This window comes from Haemaphysalis longicornis, unplaced genomic scaffold (genome assembly GCF_048455015.1).
Source record: "Haemaphysalis longicornis isolate Haplotype H1 unplaced genomic scaffold, Haemaphysalis longicornis Haplotype H1 scaffold_4, whole genome shotgun sequence".
NCBI lineage: Eukaryota > Metazoa > Arthropoda > Arachnida > Ixodida > Ixodidae > Haemaphysalis > Haemaphysalis longicornis.
The window spans coordinates 167,039,725-167,052,065 of NW_027526361.1; the positions used below are offsets into that span (position 1 = coordinate 167,039,725).

At 47.5% G+C, this 12,341-nt stretch overlaps 1 protein-coding gene across 1 annotated transcript in view; it reads left to right on the plus strand.

Moving 5' to 3' along the window:
* LOC144179500 (gamma-aminobutyric acid receptor subunit pi-like) overlaps nt 1–12,341 on the plus strand; it is a 95,570-nt gene that overhangs the window by 9,622 nt on the left and 73,607 nt on the right. Inside the window, exons 2-3 of the mRNA XM_077707880.1 lie at nt 3,751–3,782; nt 8,407–8,504. Of these exons, the coding sequence (XP_077564006.1) occupies nt 3,751–3,782; nt 8,407–8,504 (130 nt within the window). The remainder of the gene's footprint in view (nt 1–3,750; nt 3,783–8,406; nt 8,505–12,341) is intronic.

Below are 12,341 nucleotides of genomic sequence, written 5' to 3' on the forward strand. Positions count from 1 at the left end.
TGAGACGCGCAACTCTGGCGAAGCTTATGCAGGAATCCTTCTAAGCGGCTCTTTTTAACGTCATCTGTCAAAATAGTTATCATCCATGCTCTCGCTCTGAGAGCGGCAGGAGGCGTGTGCCTTTCGCAGCGGTGAACCTGCACAGGAATATACAAAACGCTAACAAGCACCACCCATTCCGCTCTACGAAGGTGGATGACCACAAAAACTTTTTTGCACACTACGTAGATGTCATGCAGCATTTAAGTGAACAGTACGCCAAAATTTTGCTTCTTCTAAGCGTTGATTGCGGTCATGTCTACCTAATAACATACATAGAGGTACTATCGTGATAAACTGAAATGCAAACAACGGAGCGCGTGGCTTTCAGTACATACCGCGCCGCGTATGCGCAGTGCGAACACGTGACGAGAGTTTGTGTCCAACATTGATACACCGTCGTTCGGCGAGTGAGCGGTTTGTTTTGTCCTCCCACCGCGTTTGGCGCACGCTCACGCAAGCGTTATCGAACTTTGGTCCTGCGATGAGTGAAAACGGTGCACGCTGCTGCATTCCTTTATTTTTATTGCGTGCTGAGTGCCCAACGGACGATGGAAATACGACGGTCTTTCCAAATCAAGGTTGGTCACGAACTGTCGTCACGTGTTGCATACGCGGCCCGTCGCCAGGAGGCGTGGCATGTACTGAAAGCCACGTGCTCCGTTGTTCGTGTTTAAATTTATCACGATAGTACACACGTCTATTTTGACTTTACTAATCTTTAGAAGGGTGCCCAATAAAAACTAACCTACACAAAATGCACACCCGTCGTAGCGATTACACATGTAAATTTGGGGTCTAAGTAATGTTGGATCTTAAAAATAGTGCCTATTATTAGGGGCACTGCATATACATGTCGAGCTGGAGGTCCAAATCGCGACAAAATGTTGATAGCGCACAGCAACAGGCACTAAAAGGTAGGAAGAAGCAACACGAGCGCAGTGCTGTTCTGTTCCAGGTTCGCGCCCTGTTCCAGGTTGCCGTTTGTAATCAATAAGCCCAACTGGTTCTTAGTCCAAAACATGTTTTGCGTGGTGTGGACTTTGGTGGTGACTGCGTGCTATAAACGCATGCACCGGAACGTTCGTACTCCAACTCGTCGCGCTTCAAAATACGCTGGGCATCAGCTGTTTTGGTTCTCGCGCATGAAAAATACATGCAACCCTAGCTTTACCAGCGCCGCTTAAAACAACTTTAGGTTTCTTGAATGCAGGAAGCTTATGCGTATAAAGACGCAGCACTTCATAAAATATGAAATTTGCATGAACTTTGTCTAGTCTCGCTTATCGAAAAAGCGATATGGAACAGGATTCAAAATATAGAACAAGCATTGGCCGCTGCTCCCGTACATATTTTTTCATACGTTCCTTTATGTTTAGAGACATTTTGGGATAAATGCTGAGGTAAACCTTGAGGGAATGTTGAGGGAAACGTTGAGGGAACGCAGGGAATTATATGCCCTGCCCACGCCCATTTCTTCTTCTTAATTCCTACTTAATTTAAGTACTTTAATTTAATTTAAGTACGTAATTTTAAAATTCAGTAAACTTAACTCTTCCTAATGTCCTTAACACGCGTTTGTTCCCTGACCCACTCCGCTCTCTTCTTGTCCCTTAATGTTACACCTATCATCTTCCGTTGAATTGCCCGCTGAGTCGTTCTCAATTTAAGTTGAACCCTCTTAGTGAGCCTCCAAGTTTCTGCACCGTAGGTGAGTACCGGTAAGATGCAGCTGTCATACACTTTCTTCTTCACGGACAATGGTAGGCTGCCATTTATCTGAGAATGTCTACCCTATGCACTCCACCCCATTGTTATTCTTCTAATTATCTCTGCCTGATGGTTGGGATCCGGGGTTACAACTTGGCCTAAGTAGATATATTGGCCTACCACTTCCACTGCCTCGCCACCTATCTCGAACCGCTGTGCTGTCCCGAGGTTATTTATCATTACTTTAGTTTTCTGCATATTAAATTTCAGGCCCACGGTTCTACTCCGTTCGTCCAGTGCCAAAAGCATGCTTTGCCATTCGTCCCCCGAGTTACTCAGTAAGGCAACGTCATCAGCAAATCTGAGGTTACTGAGGTATTCTCCATTAACCCTTACTCCCACCTGTTGCCGATCCAACGTTCTGAATACTTCTCGTAAGCATGCCGTGAATAATATTGTAGAGATGGTGTCTCCTTGTCTGACGCCCTTCCTTATAGGTATTTTACGGCTGTCCTTATGGAGGCCGATGGTAGCTGTGGACCCAATATAGATATCCTCCAGTATTGTTATATAATGCTCATCTATCCCCTGGTTCCGTAATGCCCGAATGACTGCTGAGGTTTCGATCGAGTCAAATGCTTTCTCATAATCTATGAGGGCTCTATATATTTATCTATCACCTGATTGATCGTGTGAATATGATCCATTGTTGAATAGACTTTACCGAACCATGCTTGTTCTTTAGGTTGACTGAAATCTAAGATTGCAGAAATTCTGTTAGCGATTACCTTGGTAAGCACCTTGTAGACGACTGACAGTAATCTGATCGGCCTGTAATTTTTCAAGTCCTTCATGTCACTTTTCTTATGGACTAGGATGATTTTCATGTTTTTCCAAGATTCCGGTACACTTGCGGGCATTAGGGATTGCGTATACAGGTTTGCCAGTTTTCAAGTACAATTTCTCCGCCATCTTTCAAGAGGACGGCTGTTATCCAATCCTCCCCAGGTGCTTTGCCCCATTGCATTTATTTCACAGCCTTCCTTACTTCTGTCATTACTGGTCGGATGTCTACCTCTTCTGAACTACTTTCTCGTTCGGCATTATCCTGCATGTCCCGGCTACTGTACAGATCTTTGTAGAACTCCTCGGCTACTGTGACTGTTTTATCCCTATTTGTGATGACATTGCATTGCTTGTCTTTAAGTGCATACATCTGATTTCCCCCCCCCCCAAGGCACCTCTTCGCCGCTTTCAGGTCTTCGCTATGTGCTTCGCTGCACATTTGCTCACGCTAGTATAATTTCGGACCCACATCAGCAATACATAATAGATAAATTAGAACGAATTCAGCGAATGGCGGCCAGGTTTTTTCTGACTATGATAAAATACACTCCGTAACCACTATGATGGCTGGGCTGCTCTCACTACATTGGCTGTGCACAGGAGAATTGCGCGCCTTAAATTTTTATATCAACTTTATAACAGCAAGCTGAACTTGAGTCCTTGCTTGTACTTAAAGCGTCCTGGAAGAGTTTCGCCGCGAACTAATCACGCTTATGCCATTTTGCCTTACGTGCCTAGAGTGGATGTCTTTAAGCAATCTTTCATCGCCAAAACTATTGTTGAGTGGAACAACTTATACCCACGTGTATTTCCTATCAGCAATATGGTTGACGCTTTCGCAAAAAATTCGAATGCAATATTGTGTGACGCTTGCATTGCATGCCTGCCCGGTAACAGCCCGGATAGGCTCACAGTATTGAAAATAAAACAAATAAATAAAACAAATAATTGGTCGCTCCCGGGTGTCGTGGTGAAGCCAACCTGTGGCGATTTTAAGGAGTGAGGAGGAACTCACTACAACAAAACTATAGACGTTTATCAGGGAACTGGGTTTCAGTGGCAATTTGTTAAACTAGAGTGGAAAAGAAAACAAAAGCTGGAAGTTTACCTCGTGCGTATTGTAGGGCGTTGATACTATTACTGTTTCCCTTTCAGATGACTGTCATCACCTTCCCCGAAGTATTCAGGTAGGTGCACGCGTATTTCGAATGTATAAACACCAGTTGTGCGAGTGACAATGTGGGACGGAGCGCGGACGACGGATGAAGAAAGGATGCTGGGAGGGGGCGAAGCCACGTCCGACATATGCTGAAGTGTGAAAGATCTCGGCTTCATCGGCACGGAGTATACGCAGAAGCTGCGGCTCAGCAAAGCAGACGTTTATTGGCTGGTTTCAACTGGGGAGTGACGGTACTACACCGGCGCCAATGAGAGTGACCCATCTGCAAGTATCGGCAGGGGCGCGTCACCACCGGCGTGAGCACTGCTCTGAAGCGCTCTGTTATGGAGCCAGGAAGGCGCCCTTCATAGAATAAGACACGGCGGTTGGATCACCCGGCTACGCAGCGGTACCGCCGTGCCGCATGCGCCCTCCTGTGAGCCTTAGGTCCCGGCAGGAGGCCCAAGAGCGGCAGCACTGAGTCCGTGGCTCCGCGAGAGGTGCCCGCTAGTATCACTAGATAAGATACAGAGTACCGTCACTGAGGCACGCAAATGAGCAACGGCAGCCATTTTGGTGTTTATCAGTGTTGACAGGCTGCCGCTTCTGCGGCCTCACCGCAAACTTTGACGAGGGCATTTGTAAACAACACTGCCGAAGACGCAGGAACACGGCATCTTCAGACCCACTTCTGCAGCTGAAATGCTGGGAAGCGGGTTATCTTTGATTCACGTTTGGAACGACGCCAGTCGCGTGCGTCTGCAAAGCGGAGAGGACAAGCTAAGACTACCACAGTTGGCCGGCACACAATGCATAAAAAAACAAAATAGCGGTGCCCATGCACTGTCGCAGTGTAAACAAGTTTCACGTGAGGCGAACTGTCCAATGATCACAGCGGCGGCACCGCACAGCAGGAGAAAAGAGTGCCGATACTCTGTAACCTCATCTTGCGACACTTGTGTCCGCTGCACTCCTGGGTGCCTCGGTTGCCCTCTCTTGATAGGAAGCCGCGATGAAGCGCGTACGGCCATCATTATACACATGGAGGAAATATGTGCTCCATGATTACGCACAATCATGCGGGTCAGCGCGGCACCGTGGTGCGCATAGTGGACGGTGCAAAGCGTTTCTCGCGTGCGTGGTCACGCAGATGCGCCAGTCTCGCCGTTTCCACACATGCCGTAAACAGCAGTACGTGTCCGTATTAAAGAAAGCGAGCGCGCATCGGAAATTCCGCCCGCCGTCTTGGTTGGCCTTCAACTTCTGCAGAGGTAGTGCCGCAAAACGTAGCTGTAGTGAGTATGATGTCGAGGATGTAGGCTATACAGCCTACAACTTCAGTATCTGTGTAGGATATAGGCTACAACCTCGATTGGTGGAGAACGAAGAAGAAATAAACGCTTTTGAGAAAGAATATGTTAAAAGATCTTGTCAAACTTTTGTGCATGCAAAAAAGTTGGACACGATCTTTCAAGTTGGACAAGATCTGTTCACTGGAAGTACATTGTACTTCCACTGAACATATCGTACGCGACGGTGTTTGTTGCGTGCATGTCGCAACACCGGCAGCCGCACGGCAACTGCAATTTCCTTTCACCAGGCTCCCACCGTTTAGGTACGGCGGCAGTGCTTCAAAAAGATATCCCGAAGTAGCTGAGGTTCTGACATCAGCCATTGATTGGAAATGGCTGTCATGCCAACTTTGCCGTTTGTTGACCTAGCCACACTGAGGAATCTCCAAGAAGGGTGGCTCCAGTTATAATGAAAACGCCGCAGCAGTTGAAGACGTTGCCGTCGATTAGTGTTCCTTTCACCTAAAAAACATTGTTTTTGTGCAAGAATGACGGCGCATCCGCACATAGATGAACCTGTTGGAGCTGTTTATGAAATTGAAGCCTTCCCTGGGAGCCTCTCCGCGTGCCCAGCGACCTTCACGTAAAAAAGCTTCTCAGCGTAAAGCCAAAGTCGATAAAGTTTCGCAATTAACTTGAATGCTCGAAATAAAGAATGCCAGCTGTGCAGGCAGATTCAGCTCACGTCAAGTGGGCTCGTTTTCGTTTTCATTTTCGTATCAGGCACCGCACCCTTACACTTTAAAGGACCCCTGCAATGCTTTTCTTTGAGATACTTTTGAGGCTTTACGTCTGTTCTTCGTTTCATGCTGTGATAGTCATAAAAATAATTATCACGATCAGCGCAGAAATGAGTATTACACTTCCCACTCTCCCCGATGACGACGCATCGCGGAACCAATGAAGGCAGCAAAAACCACCGCTTCCTGGTAGTTTTAAGGCCACGGTTGTCTGTACTGGGAAGCTCCATCCGCGCTTATTGACGGCGTCGTTCGGCGGCACCGCGACAGCCACGCCGATACAGCGGCGACAAGTAGAAAGCGGGGACCCCTGAAGTCGCTTGCCCGTCGCTGCGTTATGTGTGTCGCTACGTTTACTTTTCTGAACTCTACCATACTCAAGCTATTTTTGTTAACAGTGAGGCTGTTCATAACAAGAATTCAAGGTGTGAGGTGTGTGCGCTGTCTTGCTACTGAGGTTCGACTTGCTACGCTTGTAGATTGTTGCGACCGGGAAGGCCGACCCGAGCCGAGCTCCATCGCCTCCGACATACATGTGGTAGCGTGGTGTGAAGAGCGGCCAGCCGCTGTTGCAGCCGTGAAGACGTGCAGCAGCCGTAGGCCAACGTAACTGTTCACTTCATAGTGAGAGGTGAGCCGAAGCCAAAGAACAACGCCCCGACGGGCGAGGTAACAGTTACAGGACTCGAGCAGAGCGACAGCATTGATTCTCTGCTCTTACAGGAATGGATCTACAGCGCTTGGGCGGCTCTATTTATACCCAAAAGCGGCAACGGTCAAAACAGCGTTCCCGCAGAATGTGCGCACGTCACGAAAGTCACAGACACACACAACGCTCTTTCTAGAGTTCGTGAGCAGTCGGTAGCATCGGCGCTCGCTGAGCTCGAGAGAGGGAGAGAGGAGGACTCCGCTGCGATCGCGGGGCCTCTGTGTCCTTGAAGCTCGCTGAGACATGCCTCGCCGGGCCGGCAACCGTCGAAGTTTGAAACGCGCCGAAAGTGAAGCGTCTGACCCGGGCTTTGTCGAGACGTGAAAACATGAGTCACCGACACGGTGGTGCGTAATTCGACTCATCACTCCTCGGATGTGTGGCTTCGGCACACAGCCGAGGAGTGATGAGACGAAGCCCAGCTACGGGCTTAGTTGTAACAAGATTCACAGAAGAGCGACAAACAGTCGCGTTAATTCAACGTTACTAGAATAAGCTCAGTTTCGGAGCTCCGCATCCCCGCCAGCGGAGGAGGGTGGGCCGAAAGGCGGTCGCGAGAACTAGCGGCGCTGCAGTCAAGTCTTGCGCTACTCTCGGCGCGTCGTCTGCTTCGGCGGCGGGCCGCCGCTGCAGCCGACCGGGGCGGGCCGCCGCGCAGACGTACCACGGCAGCTTTCTAGTAGTGCTATTGCTAAACTTAAGTATCGATCATCTTTCCAGTCGAGTAGCTTAAACGCCTTCGTCCTTCTAGTCGACGTTACCGCATCACATTTGTGCACTGTTTAAGTGGAAATGCGTTGGGTCGCCTGTATGCACTCACCAGCACGCGCCCGCAGCTCTTTGGCTGGCGAAGAATCGACGGTCGGCCTATATTTTAACTGTCTACAGTGCGTTTAACTTCATGTACGGTAGTTTCCAAGCCAATTACCCTTTTCGGCGTAGTTTTTATAACTACTACCCCGTCTTACCTCGACCAAAAACGATCCAACGTGTTTGTGAAAGCAGTGCCTTTATAAGTGCTTTTATCTCCACCCGTCAATACCACAGTTTTTCTAAATCTCGTCGGTGCGAGGTCCCGTTAACCAGCTTCCGATGTAGAGTTCCTATGCTAAACATTTATATCCACCGGGCTGGTCCCACCTCATCTCGCCTTTGTGCACTTTGTGGGGCATACGAACATTAGATCACCAAACATGAAAGTTCGCTTCACAGTTCTGACACTCAGTTCATCTGTGACAAACGCACTCAAATTTTGTGAGTTCGCATTAAAGATGGATCCGCAATTTAAATGTACTCATGGTACGCCTGAATTCATAACGATCTTTGACCGCCATTTTGATGTCTTGAAATCCGTTTAGCTGGTCATGCAAGACACATTTCAGAAAGGTGAATCAGGCTTCAATTAATACTTTTTTTGAAAGTAGCTACGAGGTAGACGCGTGATCTGAGAAAATGGCGTGTCCAATCAAGCAGTGACAGGTCAATATTTAGCGTACTCGTTTTGTATAGTAGTAGATAGCTATTTACTTTATTAATGGCCTAAGCGAAGTCGAGAAATATACAATTAACGAAACAACTATACTCGAAGCAAACATGCAAGGCATTAGTAAGTTTACAATGCTAGGACAGAGCCAACTTGACGGGGTGAATAGAAGACAACACAAGTTCGAAGGTGCTTGTTCACAAGTTTTATCTCTCCTCTCATTACAAATTTTAATGGTTAGTAAGTGCTTGTGGTTGCCAACAATTGACACTAACAAGTGCTGTGTGAAATGTATGCTCCGCTACTGCAACGGGCGCCACGACTCAGGAGGTGCATCATCACTGATCATGTTCTGTGTTTGCTTGCAGATTGTTCGCGAGCGCAAACTTAACTGTCGACGAGGCGATAACAAAGCTGGTCGTGCTTGGCTCCAGCTATAAAAAATACGTCGCTCCATCTCAAGCCGGTAAGTTAGACCTACCTTGTGTGGGCATCCTCCCGGTTGGCGCCTCTACTTCAACGCAGTATTGCATTTGAGGCAGTAAATACTAAACAAACAAAAAAAACATTCCCCCCTCCACCATCGTGCGTGAGCTATGTTCCATGAAGCTACTTTGTGTGGTCTGGCGTTATGATGCGCTTTTTAAAGAAATTAACCGCGATGTTTAGAAATACGAGTTTGTTGTGTTAGTATACATTTGTTGATTGATTGTGGGGTTTAACGCGCCGACGCAACGCAGGCGATGAGGCGCGCCGTAGTGGAGGGCTCCGGATTAGTTTTGACCACCTGAGGATCTTTATCGTGCGCCGAAATCTCGTACACACGGGCGTTTTTGCTTTTCGCCTCCATCAGAGAAGTGGCCGCCGCGGCCGGGAATCGAACCCGCGACCTCGTGCTCAGCAGCGCAACGCCTTAGCCACTGAGCCACCGCGGCGGGTTAGTATACATTTGTGCGTGGTGGGTATATTGCTGCAAAAACATACATAGAAAAAAATTCGCTGCGTATCTGCTCATTTCGCTGCAAACGTCGTTGAAAGATGGCAGTCTTTTGCCAGCTATGCAACGTACACTCCTCTGTCTTCTTTCCTTACAACGTGTGTTGCCCTTCCCCTCCCGCATCGCTCCTCGATCCTGCGATAAGCCCGGTGGAGGTTTGCTCAAGTTAATTTCTTTTTACGCGTTCCACTGCTTGCGCCATCTGCTGGAACTTTCCGTTACTCTTGGACATCCTGGAATGCCGCCAGGGGGACTGCCGCTATTTTTGGGTCAAGACGTGCTTTGAATGCGTATTTTTATTTCCTGTCGCAAAAGTTAACCAACTATTCATAAAACAACATTGAAAGCACTACTTGCGCATTCATCTTTTTGCATCACGTGTGCCTAACGTTCACTTTTTGCGGTTCTATCTGTTATTTGGGACGTGTTATGTTATGTGTTCTACGGGTTATTTTGTTGTTATTTGGAATCCTTACACCAAGACAAACATCAGCTGAGTCGAAAGCGCACAAAAGAAGGCTGTGCGCTACATAATTACAAATTCGGCCTCACTTCAGTATATTTTGTTATGTAAATATGTTTTCGGCAAATAAATTTCTTCTTCTTCTTCTTCTTCTTGTTCTTCAGTAACCGAGCTTCTAAGACGAGCCGAGTTACCGTCGTTAGCTACAGGAATAATTTATCCCGACTGAAGTTTCTCTACCAAAGAATCAAGGGGCATTATAAAATAGATGTTGCAGACGTGATATCATTTTCAGCAGAGTAGGAAACCAGGCAAAGACACCAACTAACAGTCGCGCCCCATCGCACACGTACTAACTGTCTAAGTATTCCTTGTTTCCTAGAACCATTTCCGATTGGAATAAACTTCAGGATACACAAGTTCTACAGCTATCATCAAGTTTTTTGTTTGAGTCCAACCAGGGGCGTAGCCAGAGGGGGCACACCAAGCCCGTGCCCACCCCCCCCCCCCCCTCCTCCCCCCGAAAAGATTCGTGCCTGTCTGGGGTGGGGTTTAAGTAGCCTGAAGAACCGCCTGAAGTCGCCTGCTGGCGCAGAACCAGCAGTTTGAAGAACATTCTTGTTCATATATAAAGCTGAAAACTAGGGCTACGTCAACGTCTGATCCCTGTGCCCGCTCCCGATGCTGTACATGTCAACATATACAGCCCGGATGCATTACACCGAGCAGCGCCGGGAACCTGCCGCGAGCTGATCGACGCAGTCCCGCTGTTTCGCTAGCACGGCCGGGAAATGGCAGAACAGCAGGAAAAGCCTCATATAGGCATGCATGTGGTCTGGACTTTAGCGTGTCATTCTTTGTCTTTACAGTGGTGCAAAGTATAATCACATGACAGAGCATGTCACTGTATTTTGTTCAGTGAACTATCAATCCTTGATATGTTTATTTTCCTATTCACATCGCATTTCATTGACTATTGCAGTTCCCTAGTTTGTGCTGTATGAAAGCATTCCTCTGCCAATCTTGTATTTCCTCCACATCAACAAAACTATACAATTCTCTTTATTGCGGAGCGTCGCCTTTTTGGCACTATTCCATTGTTTCCTTGACCTCCCTCTTGATTAGAATCGGCATTCTGTATTTGCTTAACCGGAATTTTGCTGAAGCCATGTCTGTTCGATTTAACGGATAGAAGTAGTACGAAATTGAAGAAACGTGCAACAAGCTCAACATTCAACAGCAGTGCATTAAGATGTTCCGCTAAGCGTAAGTTTACTATTCACGTTACTAGCACAAAAAATAACCAAAAGGCGATTACTTATTACGGACAAATACGCACGTTTGCTAGCTTCACCGCCGTATTATACGAATGTGCTGCTTCTACAGTCCACGGCGATTCGAAGGTTATTGCGGGAAAGCTACTCTTTCAAAAGAAACAGACAGAACACCAGCTTTAGCAAATCTTCCATGCCAGTTTCGTTATCGTCGGTGTAGATAAAAGGCAACCAAGTCTGCTTGATAACAACGAATGTAAAACTTTAAACCCAAAGGGTGGCAAATCATACAGGGTGGCAATGGCAAGTGCAGGCCATTGTAGCAGCATGGAACAGCCAACAAGAGAGAGAAGAGTGCGAAATCTTGGTTTCGAAACGATTCCGAAATCATGGTTACGAAACGAAGCCGTAGGACAGTGGCACGCGTGGCCGCTGATGCTGGCGCGATAACCTTCAAATCGTATTCGACTGTACTTCAGAGCTGATAAGCAAACTTATTACTCACTTTCCTAAAGGAAATTCTAAAACACGCGAATCTTGGTAGTGAACATCCAGTGTTGGCCTCTACTTGCGCCTGACGAACTTCGGGGACCGCGTGCCACTCACGAGCACACTCATGATCACGCTCACGAGCGCGTGCCCGCATAACTGCCTGCTCTACGGACGAACGAATCACCCGTGGCCTACCCATAGACCGGTGAACGGGAATTTAAGTCATATCATGTTCATCATCATCATCTAAGTCCTTAAGGTGGACTTTACTGTTAGCGTTCAGCATACACAATTCGCAGTTAAAGACAGTTATTTCACGCTTCATTTGAAAAACGACGCCTACATATTTCCCCGCCCCATTGTTTGGTCGACCGCGCCCCCCCCCCCCCCGCGAAAAAAATTTCTGGCTGCGTGCCTGAGTCCACCCTTAATTAGCATTGATAGGAAATCATCTGTTTTTGTTTTTATTTATGCAGGATATTGCACCCTGTGGATAAAACTAGGGGGCACTTTTAATTACTCAGCACACGGAGAGTCAAAATGGCGACACAGCTGGAGCACCGGCAAGAGAGCCTTCGTCCTTCTCTTCGTCCAGTCCACTCCCGCGCTTCCATTAGCGGGATTGACCGCGTCGCCCCTGTAATAATAGGCACCGTTACAATATTATTTCTCACAACTTTTCGTACCCGAGAAGAAACCGAACCAACTCACCTGTGTTCCATTGTACAAGTGTTCTCAACCATATATTCTTTTTATGCCCTGTAACCCACCTGCTAGAATCCCTTTCAGGAATGGCAGTATTTTTAAAGGATTAAATATACAAGTATGAGCATGGCCTTAAGATATAAACGTGTCGTACAAGAATGCTTTTACCTCTTGGCCTGGCGTCGGAATGGAGGGGCAGACTGACAAACATTTCCAGGTTCACTAGCAACACTACTATGTGGCTTAAAAAGATATTTCCGGGATGTTGCGCTGGGGCGCTGTGATGGTGGCCAGCACGAAGCCTCTGCAGCGCGGGAGGCCTGTGAATTTTGAGAAAACTGTTATTGAAGGCGTTGAGGATGGTAATATGAG